Consider the following 19003-nt stretch of genomic DNA (forward strand, 5'->3'; position numbering starts at 1 on the left):
GATCAAACCCGTGTCCGCAGGAGTGAAAGAGCAGAGTCCTAACCACTGGGCCGCCAGGGAAGTCATCTAGGATCACTGCCTTTTGAAAGCCGTAAAGCTAATGAATGAAGTAAAGATGGATGCAACAAAAGGGGAGAAGCCATGCTGGGGCCGGTGGCGGGGAGGGTGTTGTCTGATGCAGAAGAGCAACAAGGAACCCAAACGGACCCCCAGGCAGGGCATCCTGAAAGGGCAGAGGCGCTCACCTGGATCCCGTCCAGCAGTTTGCTCATGCACCAAAAGCTGTCGGCTTCTATGCTTCGCAGCATGTCCTGAGACAAATTGGTCACGTCAAAGTTCTCCACATCCTCTTCTGTAAAACAAAAGGTGAAGAAAGTCCAGAGGTTTTCTCTAAAAAAATGGAGAAAGACAGAGTCTAGTATCTTCAACAGGTCCCTTAAGGCCCGGAGGGAGCCAGCTCATGTGAGGCCAAGGAGCAGGGGCCCGCCCCTCTCATGCCCTTGGCCAGGTGGGCAGGCGTGTCCCAGGAAGGCGCTCGAGAATGTCATGATAACACTGGACAGGCCATTTCTCACACCGGGTTGGCTGGGTCCAACACATCTTTCTCTTCCACTGCATTTTTCATTTAGTTTGAGGAAAAAAACAAAAAACTTCAGGCCTCATGTTCAATGAGCTATATCCAGCCCCCTGGAGATGGTCTGGAAAAATTCTTTTCTTTCAGAAATTCAGTGAACTAACATACTTCCTCTTATGGGCAGTGAGAAGAGCTGGGATCAGGGAGCCCCCACAGGTCCTTTTAAAGACAGAGTCCAAAAAAAATAAAAAATAAAGACAGAATCCCGCCATTCTGACAAGGCAGACACAGGGCCTCACGCCTCAGAAGTGAGTTGTGTGAAGGAGGATGGCCCAAACCCATGAAAGCGTCCAGGATTTAATTTCACCAAGCTGGCAGTTATCAAGCTGGGTTCTGCAAAAACCTCAATCCTATAGGATACTCAAGTAAAAAAGGTTCCATGGACAAACACAGCTGAGAAACACTGCATTATATATCCTCATCTTGGAGAGTCATAAAAGGATTCGAGAAGTTGTTAGGAATTCTGCATTAAGAAAATCTCCTTCATCTGGCTTATTCAGCACTTCCCCAGTTTCTTTAGCCCTGGCACCTCTTTTATTTATTTATTTTTTTGGCACCCCTTTTAAAGAGGCCTGCCCATGAGTGTGTAATGGAAACCCCACACTGAGTGACAAGAGTGACAGGCTGTCCATCTGGTCTGAGATGCAAGAAGGGAGAACACAGGAGTCTTCTAGAAGAAGGAATGTGTGATGTTTCCTTCCTGCGGGAGACAAGGTAGACAAGACAGGCCACCTCAACCCACAGGCCCCAATATGCCTGTCAGAGGCCACACACGGAAACGTGCAGGCCCTTGCATTCTGTGTCAAAGGCAGCTTCTCTCCTTGGAGCCCTGTTTGAAAACAGCATGTTCACTGCAGTCCCTGGTGCCACAGAGACACAGGTATATGAGAGAATGTATTCAGAATCCAGCCCTTTCCTTTATGAGAATTATCACTCTATCAAGACTTACAACTGGACTTTCTCAGGATGCTGTGGAGCAACTCTCTGATTCTCTTCCTATATAATCAGCGTTTTTCTAATGGACCTCAAGGGCTGTAAAAACCCTTTTGGGTTTTTTTGGTGGGGTGCTTTGTCAGAAAAGCTATGAGCCTGGCAACAATGTAAAAACTCCGCAGTTAATACAAGTAAAGTGTTGACAACAGACCCTGGCACACGGTAGGCATGATATGGTTAATTTTAGGTGAGGTTTATTAGGAATTTGTAATGACATGGGGAAGCATGTCACAGCGTTGAGGGAAAGGAGTAAAGTACAAAGTAATTTATGGTTTACTCTCAACTACTGTACATACAATATTTATGTGTTTGTATAAGCACAGAGGAAAAACAAAATATATCACAAGGGTTTACAGTGCTTACTCCCAAGGTAGTAAGGATAAAGAATTTTTATTTTCTTTAAGCCTTACCATGCAAAATTTCTAAAGTATAACTTTTAGTCAAGAAAAAATGCACATGATTCTAGAAAAAAGGAGCTACCATGGACTATATCTGCCTTTTACTACCAAAAAGAGAACAAGATTTTGTAAAACAACATTGAGCCTGCAGAAATGAAGACTTCAGATAATATATAAAGGTCTATTTGAGAAACCACACCAAAAAATCCTTCCATGAAATACCATCTTTCTTTTTTTTCTAACTTAACCCTTTATGTAGTGGGTGTTTTGACAGAGTGGGGGGTGGCCATATGTATACTATTAATTTAATCAAGTGATACTGGGCTCCAAGACCCAGCTTAGAACCTTCCTTTTTCTTTTTGCTTCATCTTACATTTCTAAGATCCCTCTGTGTTGCTGTTCAGACCTCTAGTTCACTGCCCCACACAGGCCACCATCTCTTTACCTATCTGTTCCCCGCCAAGGATGGATACTCAGGGGCCTCCAACACCCACTACCACAAATAACGGCTGGAGGAACCATATGAGAACTGCTGTGGGCCAAAGGACCTAACCACGGCTACCAGGAGACCACTTTCCAGGAGCAGACCACTCTCCAGGAGCAGACCTCTCTCCAGGAGCAGACCACTCTCCAGGAGCAGACCTCTCTCCAGGAGCAGACCTCTCTCCAGGAGCAGACCTCTCTCCAGGAGCAGACCTCTCTCCAGGAGCAGACCACTCTCCAGGAGCAGGCTCCCTGCAGTGCGCTAGGGAACCACGTGGGCTCTCCCCCCCTTTACTGAGTGTGGCTGGTCACACTAACCAGCCCAGGCAGTAGCTTCCCTTCCTCTATAAGAAAAAAAAAAAAAAAATGAAGCCCATAAGGAAGGCTCGAGATAAAAGCTCTCCCACTATTTGCACGTGCTTCACAAATGAAGATCCCGAGCTCCACAATAATCTGAAGGGTCTTGTCCTACCTGGGCATGCTACCATTCCAGGACACTGCAGCAGAAATGTCACTGGGAATGGAAACCATACGCAGCAGAGTAACTGGGGCAGAGAGCCAGGCTCCCCAAGTACGATGGGGAGCAGGCTGCCACATGAGCCCTGGGGACCTGTGGCTTTTTCTGTCAGACACTACAGTCAGCGGTCAGGAGCACTGACTCTGAAGCCAGGCCATGCAGCTAAAATCCTGGCCCTGTCACTCACAAGCTCTGTGACTTTGGGCAACTGACTTTACTTCCTAAGCCTTAATGCTTCCTCTGTGAAGGTAGTAACATCCTACCACCAGCGGGGCACATTGTAAGGATTATACAAGTCAATAAAAAAAGTACGAACAGTGCCTGGGATAAAATACGCATTACACAAATGTTAAGTATTACTGTTATTAAAGTCTCTGTTATTTTAGATCTCTGCTATTTGCAACCAAACTAACCTAATTCCAAACATACCTTAAAAAATAAAAGACAAATTTCAAAGCTTTCCATTTCCACCTTTGGCTCTTAAGGAAGAAAATCGAACAACATGAGGTTCAAGCGGATAAGAAGGTGCTTTCAGTAACTGTGCCAGTTCCCAACCTTAGCTGTCCTGGGGAGAAGGGGGTCAACAGAGGATACTGAACCCTCTCTTGGGGCTTCGCAAATTGAGAGCTGTCCTTTCCCCATGTTCTGCCCTCGCACCCCGCCTGCCTGTTGGCTCTTGGCTTTCACAGACAGTAGGGGAGCTCTCCAGCACTTCAGAGAGTGGGAGGAGGGTTTAGTTCTAGTGTTCTGCCTGCTGGGACGATAAAATTCACACATTCAGTCAGAAACTGTGAGCTAAGTGCACCAGCAAAGAGCAGCAGAGAAAGGGAGGCCCACATGCTCTCGGGAAGGGCTTCATTCAGCATAAACAGTCTGTTCAGAAGGATCATTAAACATCCCACTTGAGAAAATTCAACATATAATTGAAGCTGGAATGGGAAGCCACGCCAGCAATGCCGTCTCACACGAGGGCAGCGTCTCTGGTTGTCATTATGGAGCAGCCAGGACTCAGACTGGAGGGAATGAGATTTTTAAGGGATATTTTATGGCTGTTTTAAGAGGCAAAGCATCCAAAAAGAGGAAACCCAACAGCTCTTTATAAAAATCAAATTGCCCACTCTAGGCTCAACAAGAACATGCTGTCAAGTCCAGCATTATTACCCGATAAATGTACCTGAATGGTGGCCCCAGTCAAATGTTCATTTTTCTCACAACTCCAGATCTCGGGCCTAAAATAAGCCTCACCTGTGCCTTCAACACTCCCCAACAGCTTCGGGAAGAACTGGTTTTGCTAAAACTGGAAAGAGTAACTCGTCCACTCAGTGCTTGAGGCAGTTCCCAAAAAGCATCTGTGATCACAGGGTAATTGCTAGATTTTGTGATCTGTTGGGTCAGAATCAACCAGCCCGACCTGGAGACACAAGAAGATTCAAGGCTCCAGACTACGGACAGCCCTTCTGTTTTCCAAAGCCTCTGGCTTACCTGATTCCTGTCTGTTTTTTTAACTGGAGTTTTCTGACCACAAAAGTAAACTGCTTGAGAAAAGGAAAAAAATAAATCTTTTCAGCCATACATCTAAAGAACCTCATAAAAGAGGAATTAAATCTTTTATCCAGAAAAACACAGTTTGAAGAAAAGTGCCAAGGAATTCATCTGATCACCTGAATGCAATAATTTTAGAGCGGTTCAAGTGCTATAGAAACTTGTTGGGTGTTACTCATCTGGCATTTTTCGGGCAAGTACCTGTGACAAGGCTGCCAGAGCTGAGTATGGACAAGGCGGAGGACCCCTCGGTTAAAGCCAGCGAAGTCAAACCACTTGACAAAGAAAGGACAGTGAGGGCAGGGAAGAGGTTTCTACAGAGCAGAAACCCACGGGAGCGGGTGGTTCTGTTTCATGAGAACCCTGTTCCAGACTGTTTGAGAGGAGACATGCTGTTTCCAAGAGAGAAGCAGCTGACCACAGAGCCCTCCCCGACATGGTGCCGGTCAATCAGGGCAGCGGCTAAAAGGTAAACACCAACGCAGAACGATCTCTGGCCATCCACTGCTCAGCGTGGGGCACCTGGCTAAAACGAATTTTAAAAACCAACACACCACCTGACCGACTCTCCTTTCCTGAGGTTCCTGTATTACTTCTACTTTTATTTAACGAACACTAATGGCTGCTGGTTAACTCAGCCTCCTGGTGCCCGGATTACAGCAACCCAAACTGTGTGAGTATTTGGGTGAGAGGGGCAAGGGAGGGGTCAGGTCCGGCACACACTTGGCCTTCTAGGACCCGCCCAAAGACCACCCACAGAGCCAGGCAGCGTGTCACCAAGACTCTTGTATGCCAACAGGCCCTGGGGAGTCCAGGGTCCCCAGAGCCCGTGGTCAGCTGCCCACAGGCTCCTCGTCTAGGCTCAAATGTCTTGACTATGTTGGCTACCTCAGTTTCTCCTGTCACAGTGTTTCACCTATGCCCGGGTCAGATAAGAGAGACAGCGAGTGAGCATGCACACGTCACTTGGCTCACTCCCAGGGAGATGGCAAGCTACAGCTTGCCCTTGGAGTGCTTACCTCTACAAGGGAGGAAATCCAGCCCTGGACATCCCACCAAATGCTCACACTGCTCTCAACTGCCCGCTGAAAGTAACCCTGCTCAGCACTCTGACTGGGCGTCTCCACATAAATGTCTGTTGCTGGCCAAGAGCCTCAAATATTCCTCAACTGTCTGAGCATGTACGAGGCTGCTTCGTCTATGAAGACGGGGCCAGGAGGCATCTTGAGGAAGGGGGTAAAGTGCCAAATAGGGTTGGGGCTAAAAATTTAGCATCAGCCCCACTCCCCAGTTCCCTCCAAACCCAGAGCATGAGAATGAAAAGTGGAATATCTTTATTCTAATGACTCAATTTATACAAAGTTTCAGTTCAGTTCGGTCGCGTCCTACTCTTTGCGACCCCATGAACTGCAGCACGCCAGGCCTCCCTGTCCGTCACCAACTCCCGGAGTTTACTCAAACTCATGCCCATCGAGTCGGTGATGCCATCCAGCCATCTCATCCTCTGTCGTCCCCTTCTCCTCCTGCCCCCAATCCCTCCCAGCATCAGGGTCTTTTCCAACGAGTCAACTCTTCGCATGAGGTGGCCAAAGTATTGGAGTTTCAGCTTCAGCATCAGTCCTTCCAATGAACACCCAGGACTTATCTCCTTCAGGATGGACTGGTTGGATCTCCTTGCAGTCCAAGGGACTCTCTTAGAGACAGGCAAAACTAACTGAGGTGTCAGAAGTCAGTAAAATACCCAGTTACCCTTGTGTGGGTGAGAAGGACTATATGCTTTTATTTTCTGTGAATAAATATCTAGAAGTGATAGGCAGGGATTTTTTGTCCACTTTGTTTATGGTTGTATCCCCTGTGCCTAGAGCGGTGCCTGAATCAATAAGTGGTGTAAGAATCAATAAGTAACTGCTGAATAAGTGGTGGTGCTCCACCTCTACTCCTTACGAAAGAGAGAAGAGAAGAGAGGAGAGAGAACTTTTGCCTAAGTCAGCACAGTATCAAAATGCTGTGATTCACTGCCCTCCAGTGGCCAAGGCCAGCAAAGCTGTACTATTTCCTGAATATCTTAAAACACTATGAAAATTTTCATTCTCTTATTCATTCAGTGCTAAAAAATCTGCCTGCCAATGCAGGAGACAATAGACGTGGGTTTGATCCCCAGGTCTGGAAGATCCCCAAGAGGAGGGAATGGCAACTCGCTCCAGTATTCCTCCCTGGAAATTCCATGGACAGAGGAGCCTGGCAGGCTATAGTCCATGGTGCTGCAGAGAGTCAGACACGACTGAGTGAGCACTCACTCTTAATCGAGACACATAAGGAATATATGGACACCAAAATGAAAGCACCAGGAATGTTAAGATGTTTCAAATCGTCTCTGGCCTTAAAGAATCATAAAGACCGGTGGCAGATGGCAGGAAGGAAACACCATAGCTGGTGTGGTAGAATCCTTCAAAGGGGATATGCACAGAGTTACGGAAAGAGTGCCACTGGGGTGGTGGTGGGAGGAGGAAGGGAGAAGTCTCAGGGTAGGCTTCCAGGAGGAAGGGGAGCCTTAAAGAATGCACATGGATTAGCCCAGGGATAAGGAAGTGGTACAGGAGAAGGCTTTAAAGATGTCAGTGGTGGATTTCTGCCTTTAAGAGGTGAGGCAGAAGTAGAGGACACAGGGTCTTTCACAAAAAGCTACAGAATGTGGACTTTTTGTCTGTGCTGTGTGGCTTGCGGGGATCTTGGTTCCCTGACCAGGGACTGAACCCGGGTCATGGCAGTGAAAGCCTAGAATCCTAACCACTAGGTCACCAGGGAACCCCCGAGAATCTGGACATTTTCAACTGCAGGTGATGAGATGCTAGTGAACGGTTTTAAGCAGAGGGGCCGAACAGGCAGGTCTGTGTCTAAATGGTGTGAAAGATGGTTTTGAAGGGGATAAAAACCAGAGATGGGAAAACACACCCAGCCATTTCAGCAATCCAGGCCTGAGCTAGAGAGGTCATAGGAGGAATGGAGAGAGAAAGAGATTCAAGAAACAGAACATGAAACTATCAGAGCTTTGTAACTGATTGGATATGAAAGAATGAGAAAAAAGAATTATTATTACAAACAAGTTTTAGCATTTCTGGGCTTCCTGGGCGGTGCTAGGGGTGAAGAATCTGCCTGTCAATGCAGGAGACATGAGAAATGCACGTTTGATCCCTGGGTGGGGAAGATCCTCTGTAGTAGGAAATGGCAACCCACTGCAGTATTGTTGCCTGGAAAATTCCAAGGACAGAGTCTGGCAGGCTACAGTCCACGGGGTTGCAAAGAGTTGGACATGACTGACTACGCATGCACACACTTAGCATTGCTGACTTAAGAGACAGGAAATGCTGGCAACTGAGAGAAAAGGGTTGCTGGGCATGGGGAGAAGAGGAATTAGTCAAACACCGAGTCCGAGGATCCAAAGGATAGCAAAGACTGTTGTTGTCCATAAATACCTACTACCACCTCCTCCTCAATGAAAGGGCACTTGAGGGTACTGGCCACCTGGGATACAGACTGTGTTTTCCAGGCCCACTTGCAGATGGGAATCACCGTTAAGACCCAAGTTCAGACGAGAGAGTCAAAACCAAGTGTCACGTACTTGGGAAGTGTCTTTCAATGGAAAGAGTATGTCTTTCTTTCTTTCCCCCTCCATATTGGCTGGAATATAGATATGATGGCTAGAGAACAAGCAGCAACCTTGGATCACGAGTCGGAAAACACATGCTGAGAATGGCAGGACAACAAAGACAGGCTGTATCCCTGATATCATGGAGCCTCGGACTACTCACCTCCTGACTTTTCATGTGGGAGAAATAAACCTCTCTCTTGCTTAAGGTATTTGGGGTTCCCTGTCAAAGTAGTCAAGCTAATCCTAATTGGTCATTTATGACATGTCATTGTTGTTCAGTCAATAAGTTGTGTCTGACTCTGTGACCCCATGAACTATAGCACACCAGGCTTCTCTGTCCTTCACTATTTCTCAGAGTTTGCTCAAACTCATGTCCATTGAGCGAGTGATTCCATCCAACTTTCTCATCTTCTGTCACCCCCTTCTCCGGCCCTCAACCTTTCACAGCATCAGGGTCTTTTCAAATGAGTCAGTTCTTCACATTAGGTGGCCAAAGTATTGGAGTTTCAGCTTCAGCATCAGTCCTTCCAATGAATATTCAGGACTGATTTCCTTTAGGATTGACTGGTTTGATCTCCTTGCAGTCCAAGAGACTCTCAAAGAGTCTCCTCTAGTACCACAGTTTGAAAGCATCAGTTCTTCAGGGTTCAGCCTTCTTTATGGTCCAATGCTTACATTTATACATAACTCCTAGAAAAACCATAGCTTTGACTAGCCATAGCTTTGGGCTTTGTGGGCAAAATGATGTCTCTACTTTTTAATACGCTGTCCAGGTTTGTCATAGCTTTTCTTCCAAGAAGCAAGCATCTTTCAATTTTGTGGCTGCAATCACCATCCACAGTGATTTTGGAGCCCAAGAAAATAAAATCTGTTAATGTTTCCACTTTATCTCCATCTGTTTGTCATGAAGTGATGGGACTAGATGCCATGATCTTAGTTTTTTGAATGTTGAATTTTAAGCCAGTTTTTTTTCATTCTCCTCTTCCAACCTCATCAACAGGCTCTTTAGTTCCTCTTTGCTTTCTGCCATTAGGGGGGTATCATCTGCACATCTGAGGTTATTGATGTTTCTCCCAGTAATCTTGATTCCAGCTCGTGAGTCTTCCAGCCCAGCATTTTGCATGATACATTCTGCATAGAAGTTAAATAAGCCGGGTGATAATATACAGCCTAGTCGTACTCCTTTCCCAATTTTGAACCAGTCTGCTGTTCCATGTCAGGTTCTAACTGTTGCTTCTTGACCTGAATACAAGCTTCTCAGGAGACAGGTAAGGTGGTTTGGTATTTCCATCTCTTCAAGAATTTTCCACAGTTTGTTGTGATCCACATAGTCAAAGGGTTTAGTAGAGTCAATGAAGCAGATATTTATTTGGAATCCCCTTGCTTTTTCTATCTTCCAACAGATGCTGGCAACTTGATCTCTGTTCCTCTGCATTTTCTAAATCCAGCTTGTACATCTGGAAGTCCTTGGTTCACGTAGTGTTGAAGACGAGCTTGAAGGGTTTTGAGCGTTACCTGTGACATATCTGAGCATAAACGTCATGCAGGGAACATGAGTCAGAGATTTTAAGACTTCCCTTCTGGGACTTCAATTGCTACTGTGCTTCTAAGAAAAACCTGAAATGAAAATCCTGCTGTAGTACTTCATGCAGAGAAGGGGGAGGGTTATTCATTAGTGTTTCATTTTGCAATGAAATAAATCACCAGCCATCGCTCTTCTTTTGAAAATAGAACATGTCATGGGTCCCTCTCTTCCAGACAATTCCTCATTCTCATCGCTTACACAGTTGCTGTTACACAGCTTATTTTGGTGATGACTCTATTATCAATTACATTATGTTCTGAATTAGATCAATAGTGCCATCTAAGTCCAAAAGGGTTTTGGAGAGTCCGGAGGTATTTAACTGTCTCAGGGGTCACAGTCCAGAGACTGTATCTCCCCAAGGGTGACCCTCCAGCAGTCACCGCTGGACCCAGACACAGCTGGCTTATCCACAGAGGAGCCACTTCAATGCGAGCTGCGGGTTTTAGCAAAAAAAAAAAAAAAAAAAAAAGTGGGAACTGAGGGGGAGGGGGGCTAAGTTAGGTACAGAAAAATTCTCTCAACAGAGGGGAGTCACCGGATCTCCCCATTTTCAGCTATTTTACAACAAACATGACATGAAGCATGAAGCAAGCTCAGGTGCTACTTTATAAAAGTAACGGAGAATAAGGACTTCCCTTGTGGTCCAGTGGTTAAATATCTGCCTTTCAATGCAGGGGATGAGGATGATCCCTGGTCAGGGAACTAAGATTCCACGTGTTGTGGGCACCTAAGCCCGTGTGCCTCAACTATAGAGCCTGTGTGGTCTAGAGCCTGATGCAGCAAAAAATAAATACATATTTTAAAAAATGTTTTTAAAGAGTAATAGAGAACAGATAGCGGAGGAGAAAGGAGAGAGGCCAAACAAGGTCCTGTGGGTCCCACAGCTCTTCGAGGGCACATCCTCCATGCTACAGCTCAGGCAGATGAGGCGGTGGGCAAGGCTGCCTGGGGACACCTGCCTGGCCTGTTCCCTGGGTGAAGGATCCCGGAGGCCTCCCATAGTAGGGAGAATCATAACAAAACACCTTTCACAGCAGCTGCCTTCCTTGCGCTATTAGAGCAAGGGGGAAGAGCAGCATTATTCCTCAGACAAGGGAACTGCTCTTGGAGGCCACAAACAATGCTGAGTCTGTGTTCAGGAAAGGCCTTGAGGCTGGAGAGAAGTCTGTATGCCTTGTTTCTTTGAAGCTTAATTTATATCCAGCAACTAATGAACAGATAAATGTGGTATGTTCATACAATGGAATACTTATTTGACCATAAAAAAGGAGTGAAGTACTGACACAGGCTAAAGCCTGGATGAATCTCAAGAACAAGCTAAATGAGAGAAACTAGACATAAAAGATCACATATTATAGGATTTCATTTTGATGAAATATCCAGAAAAGGCAAATCCATAGAGACAGAAAGTAAGAGCAGGTAGGAGTAGAGGGGGTTGGGGGGGCTTGGTATTGATGGATATAAGGTACAGGATTTCTTTTGGGGTTGATGAAAATATTCTAAAATTGACTGTGGTGATGGTTATACAACTCTATAGATATACTAAAAATTATTGAATTGTACATGTTAAATGGGTGAATTATATGATATATGAATGACATCTCAGTAAGCTGCTATCAAAAAAAAAAAAAAACCCCACAAAACTAATTTGTAAAATTACTGCATCTCCAATAAAAATTCTTCTTACCTCCTGAAGTAGGTAGGTTCCCTATTTCCTGAACTAGGCAAGTTCATCCGGAAGAAGAGTCAAGACAATTTTTTAAAAAGGATGATGAAAGAGACCAGACCTGAAATACTAATAAAACATTCTCTAAAGCTCAAATATCCAAGTTGTGTGGTACATGCATAGTACGTGTGTGTGTGCATGCGCTCATTCGTGTCTGACTCTTTGTGACCCTGTGGACTGCAGACTGTCAGCTGACCGTGGACTTTTTCAGGCAAGAATATCCAAGTGGGTTGCAATTTCCTACTCCAGGGGATCTTCCTGACTCAAGGGATTGAACCTGCATCTCTTGAGTCTCCTGCTTTGGCAGGCAGATTCTTTACCACTGAGCCACCTGGGAAGATGCATAGAAATAGAGATAAATGGAATAGAAATAAGCAAAACCATGTAAATAAAGGAATTCATACTATATTATGAAGAGAGATTTCACACCAGTGAAGAAAGTATGTACTATATATAAACAGTGATAAATAATGAAGTATCCAGTTGGAATAGTAACTTTAAATACCAATAGAAAGAAAAGAAATAAGAAAATAAATTTTACTAATAGAATTTAAAAATCTAAACGTAAAATCAGAGCCACAAGAGTACTAAAGAAAACATGAAAGAGCATCTTTATAATATTGTGGTGGGGAAGGTAAAACTTCCTAAGCAACACACCAAATCTAGAAACCTCAGAGGACGAGGTATTTCTCTCATGTCATGCTTTGCAGTGACTTACTTCTCTGTGAGCCCCTCGGCTCCCCACTAGATGGGAAGCTCCATAAGGGGGCAGGGCCCACACCTGTTCCCTTATTCACTCTATCCTCTGGCATAGAGTAGAAGCTCAATGAACACCTGTTGAATGGACAGATTTGACTACATAAAAATTAGGAAGAGCTATATAAGGAGACATAATAAAAGCTGAAAAGATAAATGATGATCTGGGAGAGAAAAAAATACTAGGTTGAACCATAAAGAATTCCCATGGAGTGGGTGTGTCAAAAAAGGTTGAATACTAGCAATACAAAACAGATGAAAAATGAGTACATCTAATCCACATAAAGCTCTTAAAAAATGAGACCAACAATACAATAGAAGAAAAAAAAAAAAAAGTGTAACTATCTGAACAACCAGATGACAAAAGAAACAGATGCTAATACACAAAAGATAAACCACCTTGCTGAGGAGTAAGTGGCAATAAAAACTGAAACACAAACCGCAGTTTACCTGCCAGACTGGTGAAACACAATTAGACTTGCTAATAAGGATGTGAAGAAAAGTGCACCTGAACATTAGTGGTTGGAGTACAAACCACCGTAAACCTCTCTGCAGTCTAAGTTAGTGGTATCTATTAGGCATGCTTTTAGGACTAGCACTTTCACTTCTATGCATGCTCTTTCAGAAAAACATGTATTTCAAGACAAAGGTATAAGAAAATATGCATAAGGATATTCATTAAAATGCTACCTATAATGGCTAAAAATTATAGACCATTTAAATGCCCTACTATGAAAGAACTGTTCACTGCACTATAGTAAAGCTAAATGAAAATAGATGGAATTGCTGAAAATGACAACACAGACCTGTATGTCAGAACCTGGAAAGCTGGCCAGACACTTGTGAGTGAAAGCAAGAAAGACTGAGAAAAGTATGGATTAGTCCGATTCTATTTTTCTGGGCAAAACAAAGAAAAATAACAGATGCAGGTCTGTTCTCACACAGGAAAAGGGCTGGAAAAATACACATCAAAGGGTGTTATCTCTTGTGGTGGAGGGTACGGGTGGGGTAATAACACTTCTTTATTGTTTTGATCTTTTTTTTTTAAACAAGCAAGTACTTCTACTGTAATTTTTTGCTTATTTTGCTTTTTTGTTTGAGGCAAGGAGTAACAAGAAATGTGCCACACACTTTGCAGCAGAGAATGGAGAAGATACATCTAAACTGCGATACCACCAAGTCATATAAAGAGCACAAGTGAAAGTGAAAGTTGCTCAGTCGTGTCTGACTCTGCGACCCCGTGGACTGAGACCCCAGGGAAGCCCAAAGAGCACAAGCATTCAGGTTAAGAGATGGAGGCTTGAGTTCGGGAAGCTCATTATTTATCTGAAGCTTCACTTTCTCACTTGTAAAATGGGTTCATATATTGATTCCAAAGAGATACTGGGGGCTACCAAAGGAAATCAGGTCAAAGTACTTTGCAAATGGTAAAGTGTTTTAAAAATCATTGTAATATTCCTGGTTGGCATGGCAAAGCCCCAGTTTGAAAACTGGCAAAATAACAGAGATGGATGGGAATTGATAGATTGAGACTTAAGAGATATATCAACAAACCAGTAGAATGTGTGGACCTGATCTGAACCTTGATTCAAACAAAATGTTAAATATATTTATGGAATCAAGAAAACTTGAATACTGCTGTACATCAGACTATATAAAGGAACTATTATAACTTCTCAGATGTAATAATTACATTATGGCTGTTTCTTTAATCATGATCTTCGAGTGACACATATGGAAGTATTTATGGATGAAATTATATGTTGCTTGACATTGAGATTTGCTTACTCACAAAGGTGAGTGAGTGAAGAATTGACAGAGGTGTGAGGTTGGGTGGCAAGTGTATGAGGATTTATGGTATTATTTTTTCTACTTTTACATACGTTTAGAAATGTAATATAATTAAAGCTTTTGTGAAATATGAATGGGCTCCACTTTCCTAGCTCTGGGAGGAGGTACCAAAGACCTCTCTGAAGGCTGCTGCAGAGGTGAGGCTGACTGCAGCCTTACTCAGAAAGGCCTCCTTGCTGAGGAGCGGCAGAGAAGCCCACACTTTGCTGTGTAAACGCTGTGGGCGAGCAATGATTTCAGTGGTCAGCAGGTGGGGCTGACAAACCAAACACAGATCAGAATGCAGTCATACCTATCAGAGAAAGGCACAGTGGGGCTGACGGAGTTAAGGTAGTGATGGGATGGGTGCCTACAGAAGGTGGAGGAAAACTGGGGACAAAAAAACACACACAAATGACAGCTCACAAGATAATTAACAGCCAACTAGAACTGCAGCTGCTGGGGATTTCCTAAACTAGCATAATAACTGGCAATGCTGCATGCCAGCCTCTAGACCTCAAATGTAGATTAATGAATGGATTAATATCTTCCTGGGCTCATCCTTGGGTTCCCCTGGTGGTTCAGTGGTAAAGACTCCATCTGCCAATGCAGGAGACCTGGGTTCAATCCCTGGGTCAGGAATATCCCCTGGAGAAGGAAATGGCAGCCCACTCCAGTATTCTTGCCTGGAGAATCCATCCCATGGACAGAAGAGACTGGTGAGCTACAATCCACGGGGTCACAAGAGAGTCCGGAACACGACTTAGCAACTAAACAACAACAACAAGGCTCATCCTTTAATACCATTTCAGAAAAGTACTCCTGCAAGAATCAAATCCCAAAGCGTCAGCTGCACTGCTCTTTATAATTAAGTTACACACACAGAATGAAGGCACTTGCAAAAACTGATCAATTGATAAGAGGGGAAAATAAAAGTTCTAGCAAAAGCTTTATTTATATGCTTTTTGCTTAGGGCCACTTAACAGTGTGGACAAGAGTGTGACTTTCATCCTTACTCCCAGTTCTGCCCTGGTCGCTGTCACTTAAGCAGAACAAGGAATGACATCATTTGGTTGCCTTCCTTTTCAAATCATTAAAAAAAAAAAAAAAAAAAAAGCTGCCTCATGAAAGCCCAAAACACCATCCCTTTGGTCCCACCAGAAAACCTGCAAGGGAAGGATCAAGTGAGACATCTCTCATGCCCCCACTCCAAGGGGCTCTAAGCCAGCCCCCTTCTCATGACTGACCTACCCCCCTGCGATGGCATCATCTCATTACCTATCACCCCAGGGCCTGAAGAGAAGGGTTCTAGTCCCAGCTCTGCCACTAATGAGGCAAGAAAAGGGGTGGAGGAGACGGATAGTTTCCTAAAATCCTTTCCCACGTTCTGATTCCCACATGAGCTTCTTTTTGACCGATAAGAGAACAAAAGCATCAGGCTGCATGACAGATGGGTTTTCCTGTGAATCTCAAAGCACAAGTGTTAGGGAATTAAACGGTCTCGTTTGGCTTCAGAGACAAAGCAGAGCAGGCCTCTGACCTGCGTCCATCCTGCCTGGACGCTGCCCTGACTGTGTGCTGTGAGTGCAAGTCTGGCAGCATCACAGATAAGACAGGGGCTGAATGTTTAGACTGTGGAGCCCCTGGATGGGGTCTGGCCCACCAAGCCCCAGGCTTAACGACATTCCAAGTTTTTCACGACAAAACAAACAGCATTAACATGAAACCAGAGATGCAATTTGCTCACAGATTAATGACGATATCAGTTTGCATCCTGGGATTATAAGCGGAACCCTGAAATGGAATTTTTGAAGTCTCACCCGTGCAGGGGATACGCTGCCTGGACCTTTGCCCAACTGGGACTCCAGATGTGCTGTGACACAGGACTTCCAGGGCTGTTTGAGTTTATGGATGTTGGTCAAAACCCAACTTGATGATGTGTCCTCTGCTGTTTCTATTTCTCTTTTAATATTAGTTTATTGAAAGTAAGCGATATAATTCTCTAATAAATATTGAAAGTCACTCAGTCATGTCCAACTCTTTGCAACCCCATGGACTATAGAGTCCATGGAATTCTCCAGGCCAGAATACTGGAGGGGGTAACCGTTCCCTTCTCCAGGGGATCTTCCCAACCCAGGGATTGAACCCAGGTCTCCCTCATTGCAGGTGGATTCTTTACCAGCTGAACCACCAGGGAAGCCAAAGAATACTGGAGTAGGTAGCCTATCCCTTTTCCAGGGAATCTTCCTGACCCAGGAATCAAATTGGGGTCTCCTGCACTGCAGGCAGATTCTTTACCAGCTGAGCTACCAGGGAAGCCTAATTAATACTGGTATTGTTTATTTGAATATAACGAGTGGCTTCTTTTGTTAACAAATCCTTTGAACCTGAGACAAAAGTGAAAACTTTCGGCAAAACAACAAGAGATTAAGGGAATCAACAGGAGAAGCGGAGAATCCTCAACGCCTTTTGAGACTGCCTGATTTAGGCCTGGCTGGAGTAGTGTGGCTGGCACTGTAAGAAAACCTAACTGCTGGGGACTTCCTTGATGATACAGTGGTTAAGAATCTACCTGCCACTGCAGGGGACATGCATTTGATTCATGGTCCAGGAAGACTCCACGTGCCATGGGGCAACTCAGCCTATGTGCTGCAACTACTGAGCTTGCCCTCTAGAGCCCACGAGCCGCATGCTGAGTCCACACGCCACAACTACTAGAGCCCCTCGCGCTCGAGAGCCCGTGCTCTGCAACAACACAAGCTCCTGAAATGAGAAGCCGGTGTACCGTAACTGGAGAGTAGCCCCCACTTGCTGCAACTAGAGAAAGTCCACATGCAGCAATGAAGACCCGGTGCAGCCATAAATTAATGAACTTTTTAAAAAGAACTATCTTCCTTAAACTTAAAAACAAAAAAAAGTGACAAGAACACAGTGAGGTAAGGGGCGAAGAAGGAAGTGGGAGAAACCAAGGTCCCGGAGCTCTCCTTAGCCCATTTCATCGCCTCCAACGTGAGCTGGAACCTGGCACCACCCTGCCTCCTCTGCAGGCCCATACCCTGCTCCTAAGATTCGGCGTGTGAATGAAAGCATGGGGGCCTGATGTATAATCTGAAAATCCAGCTTTCACAGGTGAGGGCCTGTGTTAGAGTCAAGTTCAAAATAATCCTAAAAGAACCTCAGATGAAGGATCAAACCATCTGTTTATGGTGGAACATAAATATGCCAACTTGGCCATTCTTGTGGCAAAGCAGGTCTTTTTAGCAGAGATCTGTGACCATCTTGAGAGATAAATTCCAGGCTGCTGTTGCTGTTAAAACAGGTTCAGCTGTGTATTCTAAAGCCACTATCTCTTTTTTAGCAAGATGTGCCCACTGGCTGCACTCTTGGGAAAAACAAACAGACCACAGATGAAAAAAGAGCAAAAGCTTGTTCAACTTGGGACTCATGCTTCTTACCCACATATTCTGAGAGGAAGACGACAAAGAACGGAGTGACCAGGTCATTAATTCCCTGGACATACCCACTGGCGGGGTGTCGGATGGCCCAAATAAATAGAATTCTTTCGAAGATCTAGGAAAATGAGAAAGAAAGATGTCATGACGTTAAATCATGGGGATACTCGCCCTCCCTCCGTTTACCTCCCTCACAATTTAACTCAGCACTGCCGCACAATTTGTAGGAAAAATTTAAAAATTACTGTGGGACAAAGGAAGTCTGTAAATACAGAAAGTTTCTAAGATACAAATTGCTTTTAAACAGGAGTTGGTAAAGAATCCATCCGCCAATGCAGGAGATGCAGGTTCGATCCCTGGGTCGGGAAGGTCCCCTGAAGAAGGGAATAGCAACCCACTCCAGTATTCTTGCCTGGAAAATCCCATGGACAGAAGAGCCTGCAAGGCTATACTCCATGGGGTTGCTAGAGTCGGACATGACTTAGCACTAAAAAACAACAATAACAACAACAGGTACTTCTTGCCCTTTGCTTCTCTTTCTAGTATCTAGTCATCGTGATATAAATTTGGGAAACAGAAAGGAGAGTGACATGGGTGGCTTAGGGAAAGGGTTGCTATGGATGTCATTAATTCAGGCCACTGTGCTCATTTATAGATGCTGTTTCTCTATTTCCAGGAGCAAGATATCAGAATATCTAAGTTCTGATATGTTTTCTAAATCTCTTTTGCTCATTACAGTACAGAGAGGAAATCTCTTCTCTATCAACCCTCCTCTTTCTCCCTGCTGAGATGGAAGGAGACCTAGATCTGGATTTACTTCTAACCCAGTCTTACTAGGAACCAGTGACAGACAATATGTGCGGGAAGTCATTTCACATATCAGGATGCAACCCAGATGTTTGCTGGGGATAGGAAGTCAAATGAACCAAATCCTACAGCTGGGAAAGCCTCTGGGCTTGAGTATATTAGCCACAAGAGGCCAGAGGCTTAGTCTGGAGAGAAAGAAAAGACCCTTATGGTTCCCTTTACAGAGTCTCTTACCCTCCTCTCTGCTTTCACTAGACCCTCAGGGCTTCCCCCTGTCTTCTCTCAACCTGCTGGCACTCGTCCTGGCTTCAGCCTGTTGACCACAGCTCCTGGGCCCAACACATCCCTCAGACTGGCTCTGACTGGACTGTCTCCTGCCTCTGGACCACACCAGAGGGATGACAGAGGTGACGATGACCACGTGCAGGGGGGACAGGAGAGGAGGGGGCCTACACTGCATGTGTACTCTGCGGAGCCCCATCAGTCAGCTCTGCGGGCAGACTGAAGAGGCCTCCCGGAGGTCAGGTGCGAAGGAGCAAAAACTTCCCAAGGAGAAAAGTGAAAGAGAGATGGTTGTATGATTTTGGAGTTGGTTAGCTAGTGTAGGAGAAACATGGAGAATCTAGAGACA

The 19003-nt window shown here is 44.8% G+C and overlaps 1 protein-coding gene across 1 annotated transcript in view; it reads right to left on the minus strand.

The window, feature by feature from the left end:
* The window catches only part of TBC1D22B (TBC1 domain family member 22B), a 67306-nt gene that overhangs the window by 17744 nt on the left and 30559 nt on the right, over positions 1 to 19003 (minus strand). Inside the window, exons 8-9 of the mRNA XM_020885767.2 lie at positions 17569 to 17683; positions 246 to 352 (exon numbers count right to left, since the gene is read on the minus strand). Coding sequence (XP_020741426.1) covers positions 246 to 352; positions 17569 to 17683 — 222 coding nt within the window. The remainder of the gene's footprint in view (positions 1 to 245; positions 353 to 17568; positions 17684 to 19003) is intronic.

This window comes from Odocoileus virginianus, chromosome 27, assembly GCF_023699985.2.
Source record: "Odocoileus virginianus isolate 20LAN1187 ecotype Illinois chromosome 27, Ovbor_1.2, whole genome shotgun sequence".
Lineage (NCBI taxonomy): Eukaryota > Metazoa > Chordata > Mammalia > Artiodactyla > Cervidae > Odocoileus > Odocoileus virginianus.